A 22,406-nucleotide genomic window follows, 5' to 3' on the forward strand; every position below is an offset into this window, starting at 1 on the left:
ATGTATTGAGGAGCTGTCCAGTGCTGAAGTACCCCAAAGGCTAATCTTTCATAATTCATCATCCGTAATCTGCCACGCATACCATTATGACTGTACTGGCATTTTTGACGGCAAAGAAGTAATCATGAAGAATGAAAGCTGATGTTTATTATATATAAAAAAGGTATATTGCATCTTCAGAAGAGCATATAAAAAAGAGCCCACATCCCCAGGAAAAGCTAATCAGGAATTAATCACTTAGGCATGAATATTTTAAAATCAGCACTTGCATTCCAATAGTAACATGCCTTCAAAAACCTCAAAGTACTGTACAGTCTCTGTGGATAAGCTGAACAGTTTTTAATGACCTTTACAGGCACTCAGGTTGGTCAAAGGAAGGTACAGCTGTGTTGAAACTGCTCTACATGGTTTCTGCCTTTTTGTCACTTACTGAAAACACCATCAATTTTTAAAAACCTTCTTTTATTCCCCCCATTAAAAAAAAAAAACTTTTGCTCATGTTCACAAATGCCATTATATGATGAAGACATTTGTCTGCACCACTGTTCTGGGACAATGTCGTCGCACTGCTTGTGATTGGCTGATGAAGGGTTCACGGAGGTGTTCACAGAATTAAAAAGCCAATAACATCAATGAAGCCAGAAACCACAGCAAAAGGAGCAGGAACATAGCAGAAAGAGGTACCAGAATAGAATATAGAAAGCTGGTGGTGCCAAATCAAGCTTGGCCTAATCTCAGAAGTTTGGAAACTTTAGGCAAACATTCTGCCCACATTTTCTTTTTACCTTGAAAACCAGCACTCAACATGAAATATTTATTTATTACATCCAAATCCTACCTTTCCTCCAAGGAACTCAAGGTAGTGTACATGATTCTCCCTTCCCTCCCTCCACACAACCCTGCAGTGAAGGTTAGGCTGAGAGACCATGATTGATTTAAGATCACCCACTGAGCTTCATAGCTGAGTGGGGATTTGAACTCTGGTCTCCTAGGCCCTTAGGGACGTGGGTAGCGCTGTGGGTTAAAACACATAGCCTAGGACTTGCTGATCAGAAGGTTGGAGGTTCGAATCCCCGTGACGGGGTGAGCTTCCATTGCTCAGTCCCTGCTCCTGCCAATCTAGCAGCTCGAAAGCACCTCCAAGTGCAAGTAGATAAATAGGTACCGCTCCGGTGGGAAGGTAAACGGCGTTTCCGTGCACTGCTCTGGTTCGCCAGAAGCTGCTTAGTCATGCTGGCCACATGACCCTGAAGCTGTACGCCAACTCCCTTGGCCAATAAAGCGAGATGAGCGCTGCAACCCCAGAGTTGGTCAAGACTGGACCTAATGGTCAGGGGTCCCTTTACCTTTACCTTACTCCTAGGCCCTAGTCCAAGTCTAACCATTAGAGTATTGTAGTACAGTACAATACAACAACAGTACTGACAATATTCCCAGCTCTTTGAGAGTTTATCACTGCCTACTTATCCCCCTTTCCCCCTCTGCTCAAAGACAGGAAGAATCTATCCCGGACATTTCTTTCTGCTTGTTACGGAGTATCAAGGGATCGCCCTCTCTGCCTTCCCTTCCTGTGCTGTTTGCTCATTCACTCGTATTGGAACAGCTATTAGAAACTCATTGGGGTTTCATATTGCTGAGGTTTCTTCTTTTTAATCTAATAAATTATGAAGAGCTGACCTGCAGGCTCACGCTCTCTGAAAGCTCCTCCCGGGGAGATAATTTCTTGTTCAACTCCCAGCCATGTTAATAAGGCTTGTGCCAGAGGGGTTCTCCACCAATTATGCCATTATATCAAAGGAGTTGGGGGTGGGAATAAAAATATGTAACTAACGCATGTATCCTTTTTTTAAAAATGCCCCTTTATAGACAGACCTTACTTAAGCATATATATATATATATATATTTAGTTCTCTCCGGCGTTGAATAACTTTGTCTATGAGCCCCTCGGTCTTTATGTCTTCCTGTGCATTATACACAAGACAGTCTTTTATTAAAAGAGCTGAATTTGCAAATTCTAGGCTTTGCTCAGGGTGAAGATATTGGTAAAATTACGCAAAGGATTTCAAAGGTTTGTTCAAGCATCATGTTGGATGTTCAGTGCTCTTGAGTATTTCAACAACCGTGCAACAAAAACCTAGACAGCCATCTTTTGCCCACTTTTAGTACTCAGATTACTCCTCCTCCTCCTGTATATGCCATTATAAACATCAAGAGCTAGGATTGCACAGAGGTAAAAAAAAACCACCCTATGTGACAAATTAGAATGTGCTCAGTTCAGTTTTTGCTTTAGACGTTAAACAGTCTGAGATAAGTCACAATTTCTCTGCTGCAGCCCCCCCAATGGGGAGTTGAATACTAGTCTACATTACAGAGTTGTTGTGAAGATTACTGTGATAGCATGAAGCACTGTTATCATTCTAAAGTACAATACCAGTGGGCTGTTGTTGTTTTTTTTTAAAATCTTCATCATATCTGCTCCAAAGCCCTATTCAAGAATTACTTACATACTGGGCATTTTTGGATATTGTTTTCCCTTAATTAAAAAAATGACCTCTATGTGGCTTATAAATCAAAACACATTGATAGGAATTACAAAACAACAACAGGAGGCAAGAATTCTCCATGCAAATGGGACTTCTGCCTTATCAGGGTTTTCAGTTGCAGGGAGGATGCTTTGCATTATTAAAAAAACAGCAATTACAATGTCATTGTAATCCGTATACAATACAGAAAGTGTGGAGCAGTGGTTCCGACACCCCACCACCACCCTCACGGGGCTACTTGAATATAGCTAAGGGTCTTGTCGGAAAATTTAATGATTTTTCTGCCTGTTGTAATGGTAATGCTGTGCTTGATGCTAAGTGTTTGTTTTTTTTAAAAAGAAATATGTACAAAATTCAAATTTCAATATAATAAAATGCAATAAGAAATAAACAAAGCAATACAAATAAAAATAAAAACCCAAACGAACATTTTAGACATCATCTACTTGCCTTTTGTATGAACCAATAACACCTACTCTGAGTCAGAGTGTTTCATGTGCTCTCTCTTAATTTCCCGTTTTTTCACTGCTTCTTTCATTCCCATGAATTGACTCTCCATGCCTTTCAAGTGCTTTGCCAGCCTCCCTCTGCCTCCATTTTGCTGCCCACTATGACTTTAATTCTTTGAGGAAGGCAGAGCTTGTGGATGTAATATCAGAGCCTCTGCCTATAATCTTTGAGAATTCTTGGAGAACAGGTGAAGTCACTGAAGGCTGGAAGTGGGTGGATGTCCCCATCTTCAAAAAGAGGAAAAACGAAATCCCAGGTAACTTCTGACCAGTGAGCTTGATATTGATACCAGGAAAGGTCCTAGAACAGAAAATTCAACAGTCAGTCTGTGATCTCTTAGAAAAGGATGCTGTGATAACTAAGACCCAACATGGGTTTCTTAAAAACAAGTCATGCCAGGTGAATCTCATTTCATTTTTTAAAATAGAGTTACAAGCTTGGTGGATGAAGGGAATGCTGTGGACATAGTGTATCTTGATTTCAGCAAGACTTTGGACAAAGTTCCCCATGATATTCTGGTGGAAAAGCTGGAAAAACGAGGGCTGGGTGAGGCAGATTTGTAGCTGGTTGACTGACCGAACCCAAAGAGTGCTCACTAATGGTTCCTTGACATCCTGAAAAAAGTGACAAGTGGGGTGCTACAGGGATCAGTCTTGGGCTCGTTGTTGTTCAACATCTTTATAAACAACTTGGATGAAGGAATTGAGGGGATGCTCATCAAATTCTCAGGTGACACCGAACTGGAAGGGGTAGTTAATGCCTCACTTCTTTTTGCCTAGGTTCCATTTTATGTTAGGGAGATCAGCCTGCCATAGGATTTATTTATGCACTATCACAGTCATGTCTGAAGCCTTTCCCTCTCTGAGATAGTATGGGGAGAAAGGGGGAAGAGGGGCATAATACATTGTACCAGGTGTTTGTATGTCTGAGCAAAGAGAAGCAAAACATGTATCCTGGGGCTACCCTAGAGAAAGGAGGCTGCTATTTGGATGTCAGTGGAGGGAAAAGGCAGCTTGCTTGGAAGTTTTAGTATTCAGCCTGAATGTTGCTATTCAAGATTTCAGCAGGAGCATCACTCATTGGCTTTCTCCACTGTTATTTCCATCACAGCTGTTTTCACAGAGCTATCCATTGCCAAGCCCCAGGGAACTGGGAAAGAGTGAAGATGCTTTTCTATGTGTTTGACTTTAAGGGCGGGGGGAAAGGATGCTTTTTAAGTACTGGGTTATTCCACTAAATTGACATGTCCCTCTTGGAACTTTTATCAAAAATGTTGAGCTCATTGGAGTCATATTAGGACTTCCCTGGGACTTCTGATCTTATGACCACTTTACACAGTACATTTTTAGCTGTATAGCTAAAGCATCATTATCATTATTGGATAGCACTTTCAAGTGCTCAAACCTTTCTGCATGTATTTTGTGATTATTACAACAACCTTGCAAGACAAGGAGGCATTATTGTCCCTCACCCCCATGTTGCAGATGGAGGAATCCAAAGGATTTGGACTGGCTGCAGATCCCTTTGGAAGATAAACTCCATGGCAATTCTGCATTTGTTGCTGTGTAATGTGTGCAACAGCCCATACCAAGCAACCAAAGAATGAACCATATGGATGGAAGAGTCAAATGTTTATTGATTGCAGTTGTAGCCTTCCTTCCTTCCATTGTGTATCTCAAGGCAATATAAGTAAGGTTCGGGAGTGGGTTCTTTTCCAGGCACGGACAAGTCCAAACCTTCTTGAGCTTCAGCAAGGTTTCCACAATGTGGTCCTTTAGGCCATTCAAGATTTGAACAGCAACTGCTCAGATCACACAAGCATGACTAAAACTGTGGTGTGACGAAGACAGGGGCCAATCAGTAGCTAGCTGGGAGCCCTCTTACTCAATATGACTTTGAACAGTATTGCTCTTGCAGCTAGGCTTAAATTTCATAGTTGTAGTTCTCGGAGCAGTGCTGAGATGTTATAGTTAGATGTCATAGATGTTAAGTTCCTCGGACAGACTTCCGGGTTGGCGCCATTGTTTAATGGCGGATTCCCTCCGAGCTCCGGAGGGAATCGGCTCCGTAGAGTCTGGGTCTGGCCGCTGCGGCGAAGCGGAGACCCTTAAAATCACAGGCGTGAAAGCCTGTGAACACAGAGACTCGGCGGGCACCATTTGCGCCCCCCCAATTCGTGAAGGAGCCTTTTTAAAGGCTTCAGAACGGGGACGGGGTGAGGCGCGGTGCTGAGAGTACTCCCTCGTCTACGGAGTGAAGCCGCAAGCCATTAACAGAGAGCGCCAATTTCTTCTTTGGATCGATTGGACTTTAAAACATCAACCCGTGAGTAATACGGAGATTGGAACTTTAAAAAAATTTTTTTGGATCTGGAACGAGCGGGGAGGGGTTAAAAAGGAAGTCCACCCCCCCTCTTTGTAAACAATCTAAAGCAAAGGACCGGTCAGCTAAGGTCGAGAGAATCTGTTTTTTGCTTTTTAATATAAGATCTTGACTTCACGGTTCTGACATTATAAGAAGATTTACTGGAGGACAAAAGAATTTTGGGAGCTGAAATTTCACCCCCCCTAGACCCGGGAACGTCCCGTGAGAAAGCCTGCTGTATTGAAGAGTTTGACAGCTGTCAAGTTAGCTGTCAGTCAGCTAGTTGTCAGCTGGAAAAAGAGAACTTTGTTTCTGTTGCTTCTGCTGGTTTATTTGTTATAACTTGCTGAAAATAAGGAGGGCTGATACAAAATAACTGGACTTTTGGTTTTGAGCTGAAAGGAATATTAAGGAACTAAAATCCCCCTAGAGGGGTCTTAGTGACATTACATTACAAAAATGGCTGGAGGACGGAAAATTCAAGCAGAATTGGACAGAGCATTTGTTCTCCTGGGAAAGTTACAAGATCAGTTCAATGTTTTGTCTACAGAGGTTTCAGTACTACGCTTGACAGTAAATAACAGTTTTGATCCTGATAAGGACTTGAAACAGGAAGCCCATTCAACTGAACAAATAAATGAAACTGAAAGTTTTGATAAGATGGAGCAATATGTTGCTTTAGAAGGAAATGAAGGAGGAGCTGGAATTCTGCAGAAGTCAAAGGAGAGTTGCAATATGAGGCCTGACATGATGACAAAAAAGGATAATAAAAATTTGATGTGGAAAGCCTGGCCTGAATGGGAGTCTGAAAAATGGAGAGATCTCCTTTGGAGGAGATCTGAAGACCTGAGGATTACAAATTTGCTGAAGGTGAAAGTTGGAGCTTTGGGGATATGTGGATTTGAAAGAAATATGAAACAAGAGTTGGAGTACCCCATAGGCTTTGTTTTTAAGTACGGAGGTCTGGCTGGAAGCAATATGGATCCTGTTGGGCCGGAGCCTCTCCGAGACTTGGGGTTTAATATCAAGGACTATCAAAGAGTCCGGCAGAAAGGAACTGAGAGAGATATAAGGGCCTCGGACGTGAGATCTCCAGGCTAAATAACATAAAGACTGATGGATATTGGTTGGGGACTGGAACCGGGAAAAGGGTGGGTGGAGGTTGGGAATCCAAAGGGTACATAAATATAATCTGCTTTGTTTTTTATATTTTGTTAGTTGTATGGAAATTGGGAAAATCGTGGAAGGGAAATTTTGGTCGACTTTAGGAAAAAGGTTTAAGAATAATTAATGAGGTATAAGTATTGATGTGTAAATTTGGATAAGGTAAAATTGGTTTTTTTAAATTAAATAGAAATAAGGCTGGTAAAAATAAATTGAGGAAATGGAAGAAAGAAGAAAAGTAAAATAACAGTATGTTAGAACAAATGTTCAAGTTAAAGTGGAGAAATAAGTTAAGGATTTGCTGAATTGACAATTTAAATGGGAATACAAGAAGGGGAGGTGTGAGGAGGTCTGAGAAATAAGGTTAAGGAAAATAAGTATCTGAAACTTTATGTGTTTTTTTTTATTTTTTTATTGTTGTTAAGTTTTGAATTTTATGTATTTTTGTGTTGTTTTTATTTTGTTTATTTTTTGTTTTTGATTGTTATATGTTTCTTGAAAATACCAATAAATATTTATTAAAAAAAAATAGATGTTAAGTTCCTCTCCAGCCATACCCTCTCTCTCTAGGACACATCCCTCACCTACCTCACTTTACACCTTCTTTGAGTTTGCCTGGGTGGAATGTGCTTGATTACTCTGCAGAGTCTCTTGCTTGGCTGGAGGGAGACTAAAGAAAGATATGTGAGTCTGTATGCAGAAACTAGGCTGCTGTCCAAAGGTAAAATTTACACTTGTTGTGCCATTCACTTTTGCTTCTGGCCCCACCCACCATTGGCATGTGGCCCCTGAAAAGGTTGCCCACGAGGGAATGTGGCCCTCACCATTGGCCATGCTGGCTGGGGTTGATGGAGTTGGAAGCCAACAGCAACTAGAGGACCACAGGTTCACCTTCCCCACTACAGAGTTTGACCTAGTGCTGGAGAGAACAGGAAACCCACCCTAAAGACCACCCTACCACCTGCCAATCTAAATTCATTTAATTGACAAATGGATGGCACCCTCAGTGGCTCATTGTGGATCTCTAACGGGTCTGGGTTTATTATGAATGGCTTGGAATACTTCTAAAACATCTCCAGATAAGAGGTTCAAGCAAATTGGAAGTGCTGCACCTACACATGCAATGTAAAATGGACAACTAAGGTGGTCAGATCCACCCACCTATCCAATCTGTGTCAGGACTCCTACATCCCTTGCTGCACCATGAGGAAGATACAGAAGAATATGGTCTGCTCTGCTGTGTGTGAGGGACTCATCACCTCCCCCTGGGTCCTCACTAATAGCAGCATAGGTCTTGCCGGCTTACATATGGTCCCAGATAGTCTTGTTGAGACAACATACTCCAAAACTAAGCCTGCAGGGCCACTGAGAGCAGACCTGGGAGCTGACCAGGGTCCTGACGTACTTAGAGGGACCTGACCCTGAATTTTTGCCTGACCTGTTTCTTGCTTTCATTTCCCCTGTGAACCCCAAGTATGCACGGAGTAGGATAGGCTGCTGGTGCACTGGCTAAGAATACGACTGTGACAATTTATGTGACTGTCTTTGAACACTCAAATAGTGATATATAAAGAACTGCTATTATTTCTCCGATTAAAGTTGTTTGGCTTTTTTGTTTAGCCTATTGAGGCAATGTGGCTAAGTGGACTTAAATTTAAGTATTGCAGCTGAATTGGTTTACAGATCACAGCCACCACTATACCTGACAATTAGAAGCTTGGGATGCATTCCTAATTGCTTAGTTTGATAATGCACATTCTACAATAAAGACATCAGCATTAATTCACCCCAATCCAATAAGGTTGTGGCTTTGGAACAGTGATCTTGTGAAAGTCCAAGTTTCTCAAATGCTTATAAAAGCATCGGCTTGCCTGTCCCCACCCATTTTCCCTGGCATTGCAATGATGTTGTTGCCAAAGCTCATAAGCTGACAGCATACATTTGACATGCCTGTAATATTATTAATTACATTTATATCCCACCTTTCCTCCAAAAAGAACAAAGTAGTGTACCAGGTTCTCCTCCTCCCCATTTTATCCTCACATCAGCCCTGTATGGTAGGTTGGGCTTGTGAGAGTGCAACTGGCTCAAGTTTATGCAGTGAGATTCCTGAACTTGTGGAGATTTGAATCTGGGTCTCCCCAGTCTTATTGGGGCATCCTAACCATTATGCCAGACTGGCTTTGTTACAAGCAGGAGACCTGAGAGTATGGTTTGTTGAAAGCCATCTAGCTAATACATGGCTAAGATGAGATTTGGTCCAGGGACCAGGTGACTTTCTGACTCATTGTTCATATTGTTGGGGAGAGAGTCCTGTGCCTGCTTACACTTCTCCTTTTCCACCTTACTGGACAGCACAATGATCCATGTAGGGCTTCTTCCTTGAAATAAAAGCTTATTTAAGGAGCTCCTAGATCATCAGCACATCTTTACCAATAATTGATGTCTCAGTGACTCTTTATTGATCATTTAATTTCTGTCTCCAAACAAGCAGGAATAAAGAATGTTCAGCCTTTTAAACTTCATAACCCATGAAAAACAGATAAGACAAGGAGACTGAACAAAGGACAAGGAGCTTGTAACTCCTCTCTGCCACTGTGCCCTGGCCTAGAGAAGGTTAACAGCCAGGCTGTGTATGTTTCATAACTGTCCTTTGGACCTCTGTGTTGTCCTTTGGCTGTGGAAGAGCAACTGTGAGCTCATCATTCTCTAGCGGTGATTCAGTGCTTGGGTGCCTTCAGATTTGGAATATTTATCTTTCCCACCAGCTGCTACAATTACCCAGCTATGTGCATCTGGGGCAACCTTACTCATAACCCTCTGTTTGAACCTCAACCCTACATTGAAGGGTCTGATATAGTGAGGTGACCAGTGCTAGTGGTATGGCAGGATCTGGCCAAGGGTTGTGCATCAGGGTTAAGGAGGCAAAGTGAAGGGTCAGGATTGTCCCAAGGCAGAATTTTAAGGCACACTCCACACTCCTCAGGTCGGGGTAAGAAAATGCACCAATATGTCATCTTCAGACTTCATGGGCAATCAGGCTGCCTTGGGTCCCTACAGTTCATTTGTAGACACATCTTTGATTTCTACTTTTTCCAGAAAGCAGGCTTAGTGAGCTGGATACACATTCTCTCTCTCCCTCCCCCCACTCTGCTCTGCTCCCAATCTATGAGCATCACTCACTTTCCAGAGACCCCAGTGTGCTCTGGCTACACCTGATTTCCAGAAGCTTGAACAGTAGTGGAGGCTGCATGCTACTTTGAGAATTATTTTGTAGCTGTTTGTAACCTCCCCAAGGAATCCTGGGAAGTGTAGTTTGTTAAGGGGGCTGAGAGTTGTTAGGATACCTCTGTTTCCTTCACTGAGTGACAATTCTCAGTAAGGTTTAACAATCAACCCCTTTTCCTAGGGACCTGTGGGAATTGTAGGGAAATAGGGGTCTCCTAACAGCTTTCTAACAGGGACGTGGGTGGCACTGTGGGTTAAGTCACAGAGCCTAGGGCTTGCCGATCAGAAGGTTGACGGTTTGAATCCCTGTGATGGGGTGAGCTCCCATTGCTCGGTCCCTGCTCCTGCCTACCTAGCAGTTCGAAAGCACGTCAAAGTGCAAGTAGATAAATAGGTACCGCTCCGGTGGGAAGGTAAACCGCATTTCCGTGCACTGCTCTGGTTCGCCAGAAGTGGCTTAGTCATGCTGGCCACATGACCCGGAAGCTGTACGCCGGCTCCCTTGGCCAGTAAAGTGAGATGAGCACCACAACCCCAGAGTCGGCACGACTGGACCTAATGGTCAGGGGTCCCTTTACCTTTACCTTTAACAGATTTCAGCTTCCTTACCTATCAGGAACCAATTTCTAGGGGCCAAGGTTCCTTTGCCTTCCCCATAAAAATATTTGAGGGGGCTGCCCCCCAAGTTGATAAGCATTGCCAGTCAAATGGGGTGCATGCACCATGTCTTGTGATTGATTATGCGGGCAGAGGCTTACCCAAGCCCCCCAATATTTTATTCAAGCTGGCACCCTTGATCATGACCTTCCAACAATCACTTCACTTCAGACAATTATTATTCTAAGCTTTGCCTTGCTAACCTTGACACTCAAGCCCTAGCCAGATCCTAACCCACTACAAACAGCAGCCATCTCACTATATCAGGACCTACAGAGGGTTAAATTTTAGCAAGAGGATTATGAGTAACATTGCACCAGATGTATGCAGCTGGATAAATGTAGCAGCTGGAGGGAATGATAAATATCCCAGCTCCAAAGGCACCTAAGCACTGAATTACTACAAGAGAATGATGAGCTCACAGTTGTCCTTTCACAGCCAAAGGAATAGATGGAGACACTGCCTTTCAAACATGGGAACGGATCTGACTGTGGGTGGTATTCAACTAAGTTTTATTCAGAACAGGCCCACTGGAATGAATGAGCATGACTAAGCTAGGTCCATTGATGTCAAGGGGTCTGCCCTGAGTAAAAGTTGGTTGATACCACCACTCTGTACGTTCCAGTTGAAACTTACCACTCCAGGAAATGAAGCTAAACTACAAGAGATTACAACCATCTTCTCACTGAAAACAAATGTGGGCAAAAGCACAAGATGTGGCGATACGCCTCCCGAAACAAGCTGCAGGCTGAAATTTGCTCGTATTTTAAATTTTCATCAGTTCAGCTCAAATGGTGCATTTGTAAAAGAACAAAGAATAGCAACTGAATTTATTATCTGCTATGAATAGCTCTGTCTGAACACATGAAAGGGAAGACTGTTTTGGAGGTGATTATGGCAGCAACAGGAGGCTTTGTGAATGCACCTGAAGAATGCCATGTGTAGTTTACACTGTGAACAAATGCTTTGATTTCCACTGCACCATTGATGTTGGGGTGCCCCTTGGGACCAGAAGGGAAGAAGGCAGGAAGGTCAACAGTAGGTGGAGCCAGAGCCAATGGCAGGCAGAGCCAACTGATTCTAGTTTTGACTCCTCCCCCTTGTTGAGTTCTGCAAAGGTAATACTGAGATTTAGGAGGAGGAAGTTGGCAGTCAGTGCTATGCCCTGGACTGGTTGTCAGCATGAAGGCAGGCAGGTGGAGGTAGCTATGAATAAGATCATTGCCATCACTCATGTCTTCTTTTCCTCTTCTTTTTCTGCATCTGTGGGATTGTGCACTTTGCTGGCTCTCTAGAGGACAGCTTACGCTGGGCAGGTATATAATAGTGTAAAGTTTAATTCCAGACCAATAAGCCTTTTACAGCTTTGTGCCAAAACCTTCATCCCATACCTGTAACAGTACGATGGAAGGTTAGGTTTTGTGTCTTTCAGGCTGGCATAACCATCTTTTAAAAAAATGCACAGAAGGAGGCAATTGGGGGACTTTAAAAAGGATCACAATGGCTTTCTTTTTTTAAGTATGGTTCTTAGTTGGAAACTTTCATTCTGGGTGTGCATTTGGTGCCCAGATGGCGAAGGCACACGCTGGAGCCCATCACGCTGTCAGGGCAGACGTGTACATATGTAAATATTTTGCTTTCCCCCCTATAATATTTGGCTTTGTCTAATCTAATTGCTGTCAAAGGCAGAATGTTAGAAACATGGAAGGAAAGCAAACAATGGAACACCTCCGGTAACTTGGGAAGATGCAAACCCGCCTCTGTTGTAACTAGCAATTTGGTTGCATAATGATTTAGTCACCCTCCACTTTTGTGGTGTGTTCATGCCAAGTGCAGTTTAATGACCTAAAGTGGCTCAAAAGGCTCATTTGATAAAGGCACAGTGGTAGAAAAGACCTAGCCTGTTGGATACCAAATATAACAGAATTGTGTCCAGATTAAAGAAGCAGTTCTACTCTAGTCTGTCCTGGTTAAGGGCTGCCTCTGGAGTGTATTGTTCAGCACCACCTTTTAAGAAGGGCATTGACAAGTTGGGCTGTGTTCAGAGGAGCTTGACCAGGATGTCGAGGGATCTGGAAACTGCAATATTCAAGATTCACTATGAGAAAGCTGTGGCAAAAAATACCATTGTACTATTGCAGTATGAGCTTCTCCAGACAACCTGTTTGTTGACTATCCTGATTTCCAAGAACAAAGATCAGATGGAGTCATGGGCATAGCCAGGGGGGTGCGAGGAGGGTAGCCTAAATCAAGTAAATAAATAGAAATACTTAACTAACTGAGCAATTGCATTGCAGATATCTCGCTTCTGCCCCTCTAACATAAATTTTGCCCCTCTAAAATAAATCTTAACTACACCCATGGATGGAGTTTAGATTATATCTGGTATTTACTGAACCTTGGTTTGTGGGGAGGTTACACAATGATGAGCATTCGCACTGATTTTATCCCAATGTACTTTCCGGGTGTTCACACACTTTCCCACTAGTCAGCCCTCTCCACTTTTCAGTGTATTAACTGGGCTCACAGGGACCTTCTTTCCCCTCCCAGTGATTCCAGGACAATAGTGAACGAGGCTTCCTGCAACATCCTGACTGTTTCTCTAGGCTTGTTGATGTTAAGCAATCCTCCTGCCGGTGTCCCACATTTTCTAGGTGTGGGTCTCTCATGCTGAATTGTGGAATGAAATAAGACTCTCTTCTTGCATAACAAACATTGTCTTCTTTTTGCCTTTCCCAGGAGCAATTGACCAGTGTTCATACATCAAGTACCACTACTCCTCAGCAACAATTCCCAAGAACCTCACCTACAACATTACGAAGACCATCCGCCAGGATGAGTGGCATGCCTTGCGTAAGTCTCTGGTCTCCTTCCTTTTCTCAGCGCTTTTGGGTAGCCAGCAGGTATTGCTTCCCATCTGCAAGGGGGTGAAAGGGACAATAAGTTGGGCTTCTTGCTACTCTGTTGTTTGCTTGCCTGTGCTGGGGATGCTGCAGCAGGAAGGAATATGGTTGGTGACACAGCATAACCGTGTGTTGGTGGCTATTGAATTACATTTGGAAGTTATGAACAGAACCAGTGCTGGGATGTCTAATTCAATCAGAACTTCAGCATGTTAACAGTTGCATTTGTGATACTGATGCTATTGCAGACAGTGGAATTTATAGGCTATTGTATAAAAGAGAACCGTCAGAGCTATGTGCATAGCCATTAATTTGCTCAAGTTGCTATATGTTACTGAGCTCATGTTGAATAGGGTTGTGGGGTTTAGGGCCTTTTTTTTGGGGGGGGAGCATGTTGAAATTCCAACTTGTGAACAGTCCCTTTGACCCTGGTTATCCAGCAGAAGTTACCAAGTAGCAAGGATTGGATATTGGATCCTATCTTTGTGCCCACTGCTTTCTGAGAGCTCCCAGGCAGGGACCTTCCAATTATGAGTTGTGTTTGGATATGGCTGCTCATACTCAGGATGGGGATAAATAAATAGGGTTTGCATTTTGATAAGTGCTTGTCTGATTTGCACTTCCTGATACAATACACAAACCAAAACACAGCTATTACTTGAAATGTGGCCTTCTCCAGATGCTATGACACACTTTCCCAAATACATTCAACAATGCATGTAACCAGGGGGAAAGTGTTTTTAACTTTGCAAAATTTAATAATAATAATAATAATAATAATAATAATAATAATATTCATTCAAAAATGCGCAAAACCCCCATTCCCCTTGCATCCTGAACGCGCTTTTGGATCATGATTTCTTTGCCCTGGGTCCTACCAACATTATTATTGCGCTGTAATATTATACTGTGCTGCTTAATTTTTTTTTTAAAAAAAATATTGTGTCCAGTCCTGTTCTTGTAATTATGTTGTTCGCCATCCTGGACATCTTCAGAATGAAAGGTGGTATATAAGCAACAACAACAAACAACAATAAATCCAATATAATTAATATTAATGGGGAAATTGCTTGACAAAATGTATAGATTAGGCCAAATTGCATACATTTTTTTATATATTAAGAGAAATATGCACAGAAATCTGTATGGATTTTCATGTAGACTTAAAAGAAATAAATCCCCAGCTGCTGCACAAGTGGGGTGAACCAGAGTGAGAACCAGAGAAAAGCCTAAATTGACAGATTCATCCATTCCTAGTTCATAATTGACATCCTGAGCAGGAGTATCATCTTGGTTGCTCCATCCAATGCTCCTCAAGCCAAAGGCCTTTCCTCTTAAGTCTTGCCCACCCTGCTACTCAAGCTAGCTCTTTCCAGTTCCTTGCCTGGGGCAGTGCAAAGAAAGCCACCAGAAGTCTATCTGATCGCCGCTACAGCCAATGGGCATCAAACAACCTCTGAAGCTAGTGACCATGACAGGGAAAGAGTCGCCTTGAGATACATGGCTGCCATTAGAGATTACTTTCTCCCCCTTGTGGCACTCGGGGTAGAGGAATGAGAGGAGGGCATTTCATGTCAGAGTCAAGAAGCCTGTTTTCTCATGGCTCCATGGTGGCACAGTATCAGAAAGCAGTTTTTGAAAAGCAAGGCTACTGATGCAAAGTCCCAGTAGGATTGAATAGATGCAAGAAGCCACTGCCAGGCCATCCTTGTAAGAGCAAGAAGTCACTGTGGAAGTGCACGCACAAAAGCTGAAGGTACCATCATCTGCTTATTGAGGAAATAAGTGCTCTGTGTTGTTGTTTTTAGCTGGTGCTTTCTCCCTCTCACAGGGACTTGATAGAGCCTGGAGAAAGTTTTCATAAACCAATTAAATCATTGCAGGAAACCTATTCTGTATTGGGAATAAGAACTCTTCCAGATGTTGCTGGGACCCTAACTTTCATCATTCCCTACCATCATGGCTGATGGTCAGGGATGATGGGAGATGTAGTCCAACCATCTCTGGAGGGCCACAGGTTCCTCATCCTCAATAAGGTATATATATATATATATACCAGTCTTCCTCACCTTGCGGCCCTCCATATGGTTTGGACTACAACTCCCACCATCCCTTGAGTATTGGCCATGCTGGTTGGGGCTGATGGGAATAAAAACAATTGGAGGGCACCAGGTTTCAGAAAGCTGGTCTGTATGGTCTTCCTCATTCCAGGCTAATCAGGAGTTGCTTCTCTAAAGCTTAGAGTGAAGCACACTTTTGTAGACTTGCTTCAAGATGAAAACTTTTCCCAGGTGCAGAGCTGCAGTCATACACTAAAAACACAGGGGAGGGATTGTGTTGGCAAGTCCCACTTGCCATCTAGTTGTATAGTCAGTATCCTTAGCAAAGGGCACAACATGTATAGGAATGTGAGGGGGGATTTTGGCCCAATTAGAATTCAACCTTGTGTAAAAGAGCCCGACATCTGGGCAAGCTATGCATTGAGGACTGTTTCACAAGCCCACCTAATACATGGCTGGTAGTGGGCTGTGATTATGTGGGCATTGTCTAGCTGGCTTCCTCCTGCTGTCCCTATATAATGCTTTCAATATGTGATATGTGCGCATATATGTGAACTCCCTGTAGTAACTCTGATGGGTTGAGTTAAGAAAGCACATTAGTTCCTGGAGTTATCAATGCAAGGAGACAAGAGGCCAGACAGGCATTCGTTGGCTGTTGTCGTCGTTTCGGTGTTCAGTAGATTGCTAACTGAAGCAGATAATTTTAAAAGCAGAGAAATATGTAAAGTGAATCAAATATTCAATGAGATGTAGATATCACAATTTGCATTGCAAAAGCATCCTCCTCCTGCTTCTGCTGAAAATCTCACAAGTGGGTTGGATGCATACCATTGGTGTACTCTTTGAACTGCACTTGTTCAATGCCCTGTCAGTTGAAAGCCAACTTGGACGTAACTAATGAAAAATAAGGAAAAGTTAACTCCTCCTTTCCTCCCAAGGGCAGAATATTGCATGGAGAGATAGATAAATAGAGAAGAGAGAGATTGAGATCCGTGCTCATCTCTGCTTATCAGTCTCTGCAAGCGAGAAGGACCTGTTCTTCACACTCACTTTGATTATTTAAAGTGCCATCACTGAGAGAAATAAAGCTGTGAACTGTCTCCAGGTAGGAGCCATGGAGGGGAAAGGGAGCCGAGAGTGCAGCAAAGAGGTAAAGAATCCAGATAGTCTGAGCAATTCAGAGCCCAGAACACACTAGCAGCCCCCTCTCCTTTCTCCACACTTTTCTTACTAACCACACTCCTCTCCTTCTCTGTGCAAGCGTGCATCAATTGCGCCAGCCACTGAGAGCCAGAATAAATTATAGATTGCTTTTCAAAAAGTCACAATAGTGGGAAGCTCTCTCTCTCTCTCTCTCTCTCTCTCTCTCTCTCTCTCTCTCTCTCTCTTTCTGTGTGTGTGTCAAAGGAGAACTTGGAAGTGATAAGGAGACATTTACTTCAACTCTGTGATGTGTCTGCTTAGAGCGGTGGGTGGGGCGCAGAGCTGAGAGTCTTTGCAGGGATGAGAAAACCAAACCATGCAAACACCATACAACACCATGCAAATTCAACTTGAAAAACAGTAAAAACACTATTTTAAGCTAGTAATGTGTACATAGCCTGAACACGCATAGGATTACAGTGGTACCTCAGGTTAAGTACTTAATTCGTTCCAGAGGTCCGTACTTAACCCGAAACTGTTCTTAACCTGAAGCACCACTTTAGCTAATGGGGCCTCCTGCTGCTGCCGTGCTGCCGGAGCACAATTTCTGTTCTCATCCTGAAGCAAAGTTCTTAACCTGAAGCACTATTTCTGGGCTAGCGTAGTCTGTAACCTGAAGCGTATGTAACCTGAAGCGTATGTAACCTGAGGTACCACTGTACAGCCATGCAGCATGATACAGGCTGCGTTTTCCCACTACAACAATCCTAAGCATGTTTTCTCAGAAGAATGTCTCAGTGAGTTGGCTTGCAAGTAACATTAAACCACAGTTTAATAGAAATGAGCATCGGGGACTTCCGGGTTGGCGCCTCCGGCAATGGCAGAATTCCTCCGATCGGGAGGAACCCGCTCCGTGAGAAATAGGGTCTGAACCGCCACGGCGAAGGCGGAGACCCCAGAAATCACAGGCGGAAGAAGCCTGTGAACTTGGGATTTGGCTGGCACCTTTTGCGCCCCCCCTACTCGCGGGGAGACCCGGCAACGGGAATCCGGAGCGACGTGGGGTGAGCGGCGCGGTGCTTTGAATCGACCTCTTCTTTCACGGAGTGAAGCCGCATTGCCGCTGTCGGAGAGCGCTGACTTTTTTCCTGTGGACAATTGGATTTTAAACAACAACCCGTGAGTAGAACGGAAAATTGGACATTTAAATAAGTTAATTTGGCACCGAACGGGGAAGGTTCAAACAGGAAGTCCACCTCCCCTTTCTGTAAATAGACTGAAGCAAAGTACTTGCTAACTAAGGTCTTGGAAAGTTTTATGGAAAGGATCCAAAACTCCACTGATTGAAATTACTTAATCCCCTCTGGAAGCGGGGGGAGAACCTTTAGGAGAAGGTGGAATTTAAAATTGAAGCACCACGTCTCTGAACCTGGGAGCGGTTTGTAAAAAGCCCATCGACGGTGAACAGGATAAATTTGACAGCTAGTCTAAAAGAAGGACATTGTTTCCATTGTCCGCTTCTGCGCTTAAAAAGAAGAAAAAAGTAACTAAAAATTGTTACTAAACTTACTTTTGGAATTGTGCTGGAAAGGATTGATACAAATGAAGTCTGGCTTCCTCTAGAGGGAGCATTGGGACATTGTTACAAGAGTGCAGCTGCTAAGATAAAGACTGTGGGAAACTAGTTTTGACCTTGAACATCTCAAGAATGTCGGCTAAGGAAGAAGTAATCTCTGCACTGAATAGGACAATCTATTTGTTGGGAAAGTTGCATAAACAGATAGATGTCATGGCTACCAATATTGACATTTTGGGAACAAAAGTGGGCAGCAGTACAGAAGTGGACAAGAATCCGGCACAGGAATCTATTTTAATTGAACAAATTGATGAAGTGGAGAAGGAGAAAGTTGCTGTTGTTGAATATAATGCAATACAAGGGGGAGCCTTAACCTTACAGTGGCAAATGGAGGATTATAAGTTGAAGCCCTATATGACTGTAACTAGGAAAAGCCAGATTGTAAAGATGGGAGCCTGGCCTGGTTTGGAAAAGGAAAGTGGGAGAGACCCCCATATGCAGGGATCAACCGGCTTTTGGGGCATGGATGTGGGCCAGGAGGAGCTTGGAGTTTTTGGGGCTTTTGGACTTGGAAGATTTGTGAAACAAGATTTGGAATACTTTGTGGGCCCTAGCTTCAACTATGGAAATCTGGCGGACTGGTTAAGAAGGAATCTAAGCATCGTTGGGTTGGAGCTCCCCCGAGATCTGTTTTTTAGCATCAAAGATTAAAAAGAAGATCGGCAGAAGGGACATCAAGAAGAGTTAAGAGCCTCGGATATAAGATCTCTAGGTTGATGGACTGTTGGAGGTTGAGGGAACTGATGGCAGGGGCCGAGACCGGGGAGGGGAGACGGCGGCAAAAAAATTTGGGAATTTAAAGTGTATATATGGAGATTTTTTTCTTTTTTAAAAAAATTTTTTTTAATGAGAGATGGAAAAATCGTGGAATGAAAATTTTATGACCCTAGGGGAAACGTCTTAAGAGATCAAGTTCAAATATATTAGTTTTAATGAGAAATAAGATTAAATAAAGTAAAAATGGATGGTTAATTGGTGAAAGAAGAGAATGTAAAATTGCAGTATATTAGGATGGATTATTAGGTTAGAAACAAAGATGAAGGATTTGCTGAAATATTTAACTGAACTGGAATACATAGAGGGGGTGTGTGAGGAGGTCAAGGAAATAAGCTAAAGAAAGAAAGTTAGGTAAAGGTTTGATTTGTTCTCCCCCCCCCCCCCGATTGTATCTGTTTTTCTTTTTCTTTTTCATTTTCTTCTTATTTTTATTTTTATTTTTATATTTTTATATTTATTTTTTGATGAGACTTGTTTTTATGTACTGATTGTGTTTTCTTTTTTGTCTCTCTTTGTAACCTTTAAAACTTGAATAAACATCATTAAAAAAAAAAAAAGAAATGAGCATCACATTGGTGCAGGCTGCTCAGAAGTCCCCTCTTTGCTCCACTCCTGATTGTTGGAAAGAGCACACGGCTGGCTTAGTGTTACATGTGAACCAGCACTCCTGGTTTCTTTCTCCCCAAACAAGGAATGGCAGCCTCCTGGCTGGTGAGAATCATGAAATAGCTGGATCTGATTCTGCAGCTCACAGCAAAGGAGGACCAACAGTTTGCAAAACGAAACTGAAATGTATCCTGTCTCTTTTTAGTCTTATTAAAAAGATGTGCTGGCAAGCCTTGCCTACCAGGTGCTTACATTAACAAATAATCAGCAGCAGATGTCGTGGGGGGCTGGAGGTCCTTCCCTGACCTCCTGGCAGGTGAATAGCTGCTACTTACCAGGAAGCAGAGCAGCGGGTGAATTTGGTTTGCTGCAAATGCATCAGTGGAGCCAATCCAGCACTCCTGCTGGCTCTGTTTGCACTACACTGTTCTTCTTGCCATGCCCTCCCCCTCCCAGTAAACAGCAATGGCCCAGCTGCTGGGAGGTCAGGTGAGTGCTTCCACCCCACCAACCCTCCCACTGCCGTAAATAATCAGTATATTGTTCACTACTTTAGCCCTTACTGCCATATAATTTCCCCCCTAAATGATAATTACAGTGCAGCTAAACAGTGTTGGAAAGAAAAGCCACGTTTGGCAAAAAAAACAAAAAACCTGTAAACACCCCTTTCCCCCACCCCCACCCCCAGTTGTTATTTCTGAATTCTTCACAAGTACAGTACCTGACGTAAATTTTTCAAAAAGCAAACAAACAGCTGAGCACAGTGGGGTGCCAAATCTCCATGTCCAAAACCTGCTCCTTGCAGGGCAGGCTCAAAATGCCTTAAGCTTTGAAGACGGGATGGGGAATGAACGTGCCTGAAGGAGTGAGGAAGAACAGCCCAAGGCAACAGAGAAGATGGGTGTGTGTGTGAGAGAGAAATGTTGGTTTGTTATATGATGCCCGTGTTTGTATCTTTGCATTTCTCAATGGGAGGGAAAATGTGAACATAAGTTGAGCATGCTTGTTCAGACCAGTTGCCCGTTTAGTCCTGCATCCTGTTCCCATAATGGCTGAGCAGATGCCTTTGGTAAACTTTCATGCAGGACTTGAGTGTATTAGCAATCTTCCCACCTATGATCCCAAGCAACTAATATTCAGAGGCACCATGTGCAGGAAGAACATAATCATCATGGCTAGTAGCCATTGATAGCTCTTGGGCCTCTCATGGAAAAGTGGTGGGTTGGCTTAGTCTATGTGGGCCTATCCTGAAACTATCCCTAGTTGACTTTAACAACAACAACAACAACAACAACAACAATTTATACCCTGCCCATTTGGCTGGGTTTTCCCACCCAGCCACTCTGGGCAGCTCCCAGCAGAATATGAAAAACACAGTAAAACATCAAACATTAAAAACTTCTCTAAACTGCCTTCAGGTGTCTTCTAAAGGTCAGATAGTTGTTTATTTTCTTGACATCTGATGGGAGGACGTTCCACAGGGCGGGCGCTGCTACTGAGAAGGCCCTCTGCCTGGTTCCCTGTAACCTCACTTCTTGCAGTGAGGGAACTGCCAGAAGGCCCTTGGAGCTGGACCTCAGTGTCCGGGATGACCAATGGGGGTGGAGATGCTCCTTCAGGTATACTGGGCCAAGGCCATTTAGGGCTTTAAAGGTCAGCACCAACACTTTGAATTGTGCTTGGAAACATACTGGGAGCCATTGTAGGTCTTTCAGGACTGGTGCTATATGGTCTCGGCTGCTACTCCCAGTCACCAATCTAGCTGCCGTATTCTGGATTAGTTGTAGTTTCCAGGTCACCTTCAAAGGTGGCCTCTCGTAGAGTGCATTCCAGTGCGGGAGATAACTAGAGCATGCACCACTCTGGCGAGACAGTCTGCGGGCAGGTAGGGTCTCAACTGTGGCAATCGGAAGTGGTGGTTGCTTTATTAAAATCTTACTTCTCTTAAACCAGGAGTCAGGGACCTTTTCCAGCCAAAGGGTCATATTCTTTTACTGGAGATGAAACCTCCCACCCATCAGTCACCTGAAGTCACCAACCCATGCCAGTATTTCCTCTCCTAGAATGTGGGATAAATCTGGGGTGAGGAGAAGCCATAGAGTGAGTTCCTCCAATTATCCTGGCTGCGTGGCATGGAAATCAAAGCCTTAAGGTCCATTTCTTGAAGGTATTCTTGATGTTTCTATCCTGAATTCATGGTTATGCAGGGAAAGTGCTGGTGGGAGGAACAGCAATGGGCATTTCATCACCTCTTGGCTCTTGCTTATCACAAACACCCCTTCTCTTTCAAAACATCTCAGCTCCTTCGGCCAGTGTCGTAGCTCTTCTCTGAATTGCCATCCTGATTGCTTTCTTTCCCCAAGCGAGGCGGAGATTGGTTCAGCTGAAGATGAGATAGGAATCAAATTGTTCCTGTCACCTCTGCAGCAGCAGAGCTTGCTTTGGCCTGCTAACAGGTTGCTGATGGCAGTGAGAGGAGGGAGAGGGGCCTCTAGTGCACATCCCACCTACCCCCAGATAGGTAAGCAGAACTGCTTCTACCACCAGGGCAGGTTGGTCAGCCCTTCCTAGGGCCTGAATATAATGGAGCCTTCCTTCATTCTGGATAGAGTGTGTGGCTGAATTAAACCTGGGATCTCTACAGCCCAGAGTGCTTATTCTAGGTCTGATGTACAATTCCCTGCTTTGTGGAGTCCGTGCAACTTGCAAAATGCACAGATATTTCTGGTATGTCAAAGGAGTGGGACTGGAGCTCAGGCGCAGATATGTACATGCTTTTGCCTGCAGGGTGTCCCCAGAATCGAGTCCCAACAGC

The 22,406-nt window shown here is 43.5% G+C and overlaps 1 protein-coding gene across 2 annotated transcripts in view; it reads left to right on the forward strand.

Annotated features, from left to right (window-relative positions):
• The window catches only part of TMEM178B (transmembrane protein 178B), a 287,332-nt gene that overhangs the window by 41,268 nt on the left and 223,658 nt on the right, over positions 1-22,406 (forward strand). For both annotated transcript variants that reach the window (XM_053405494.1, XM_053405495.1), the window contains one exon: positions 13,206-13,319. In XM_053405494.1, the coding sequence (XP_053261469.1) occupies positions 13,206-13,319 (114 nt within the window). The remainder of the gene's footprint in view (positions 1-13,205; positions 13,320-22,406) is intronic.

Source organism: Podarcis raffonei, chromosome 10, assembly GCF_027172205.1.
Source record: "Podarcis raffonei isolate rPodRaf1 chromosome 10, rPodRaf1.pri, whole genome shotgun sequence".
NCBI lineage: Eukaryota > Metazoa > Chordata > Lepidosauria > Squamata > Lacertidae > Podarcis > Podarcis raffonei.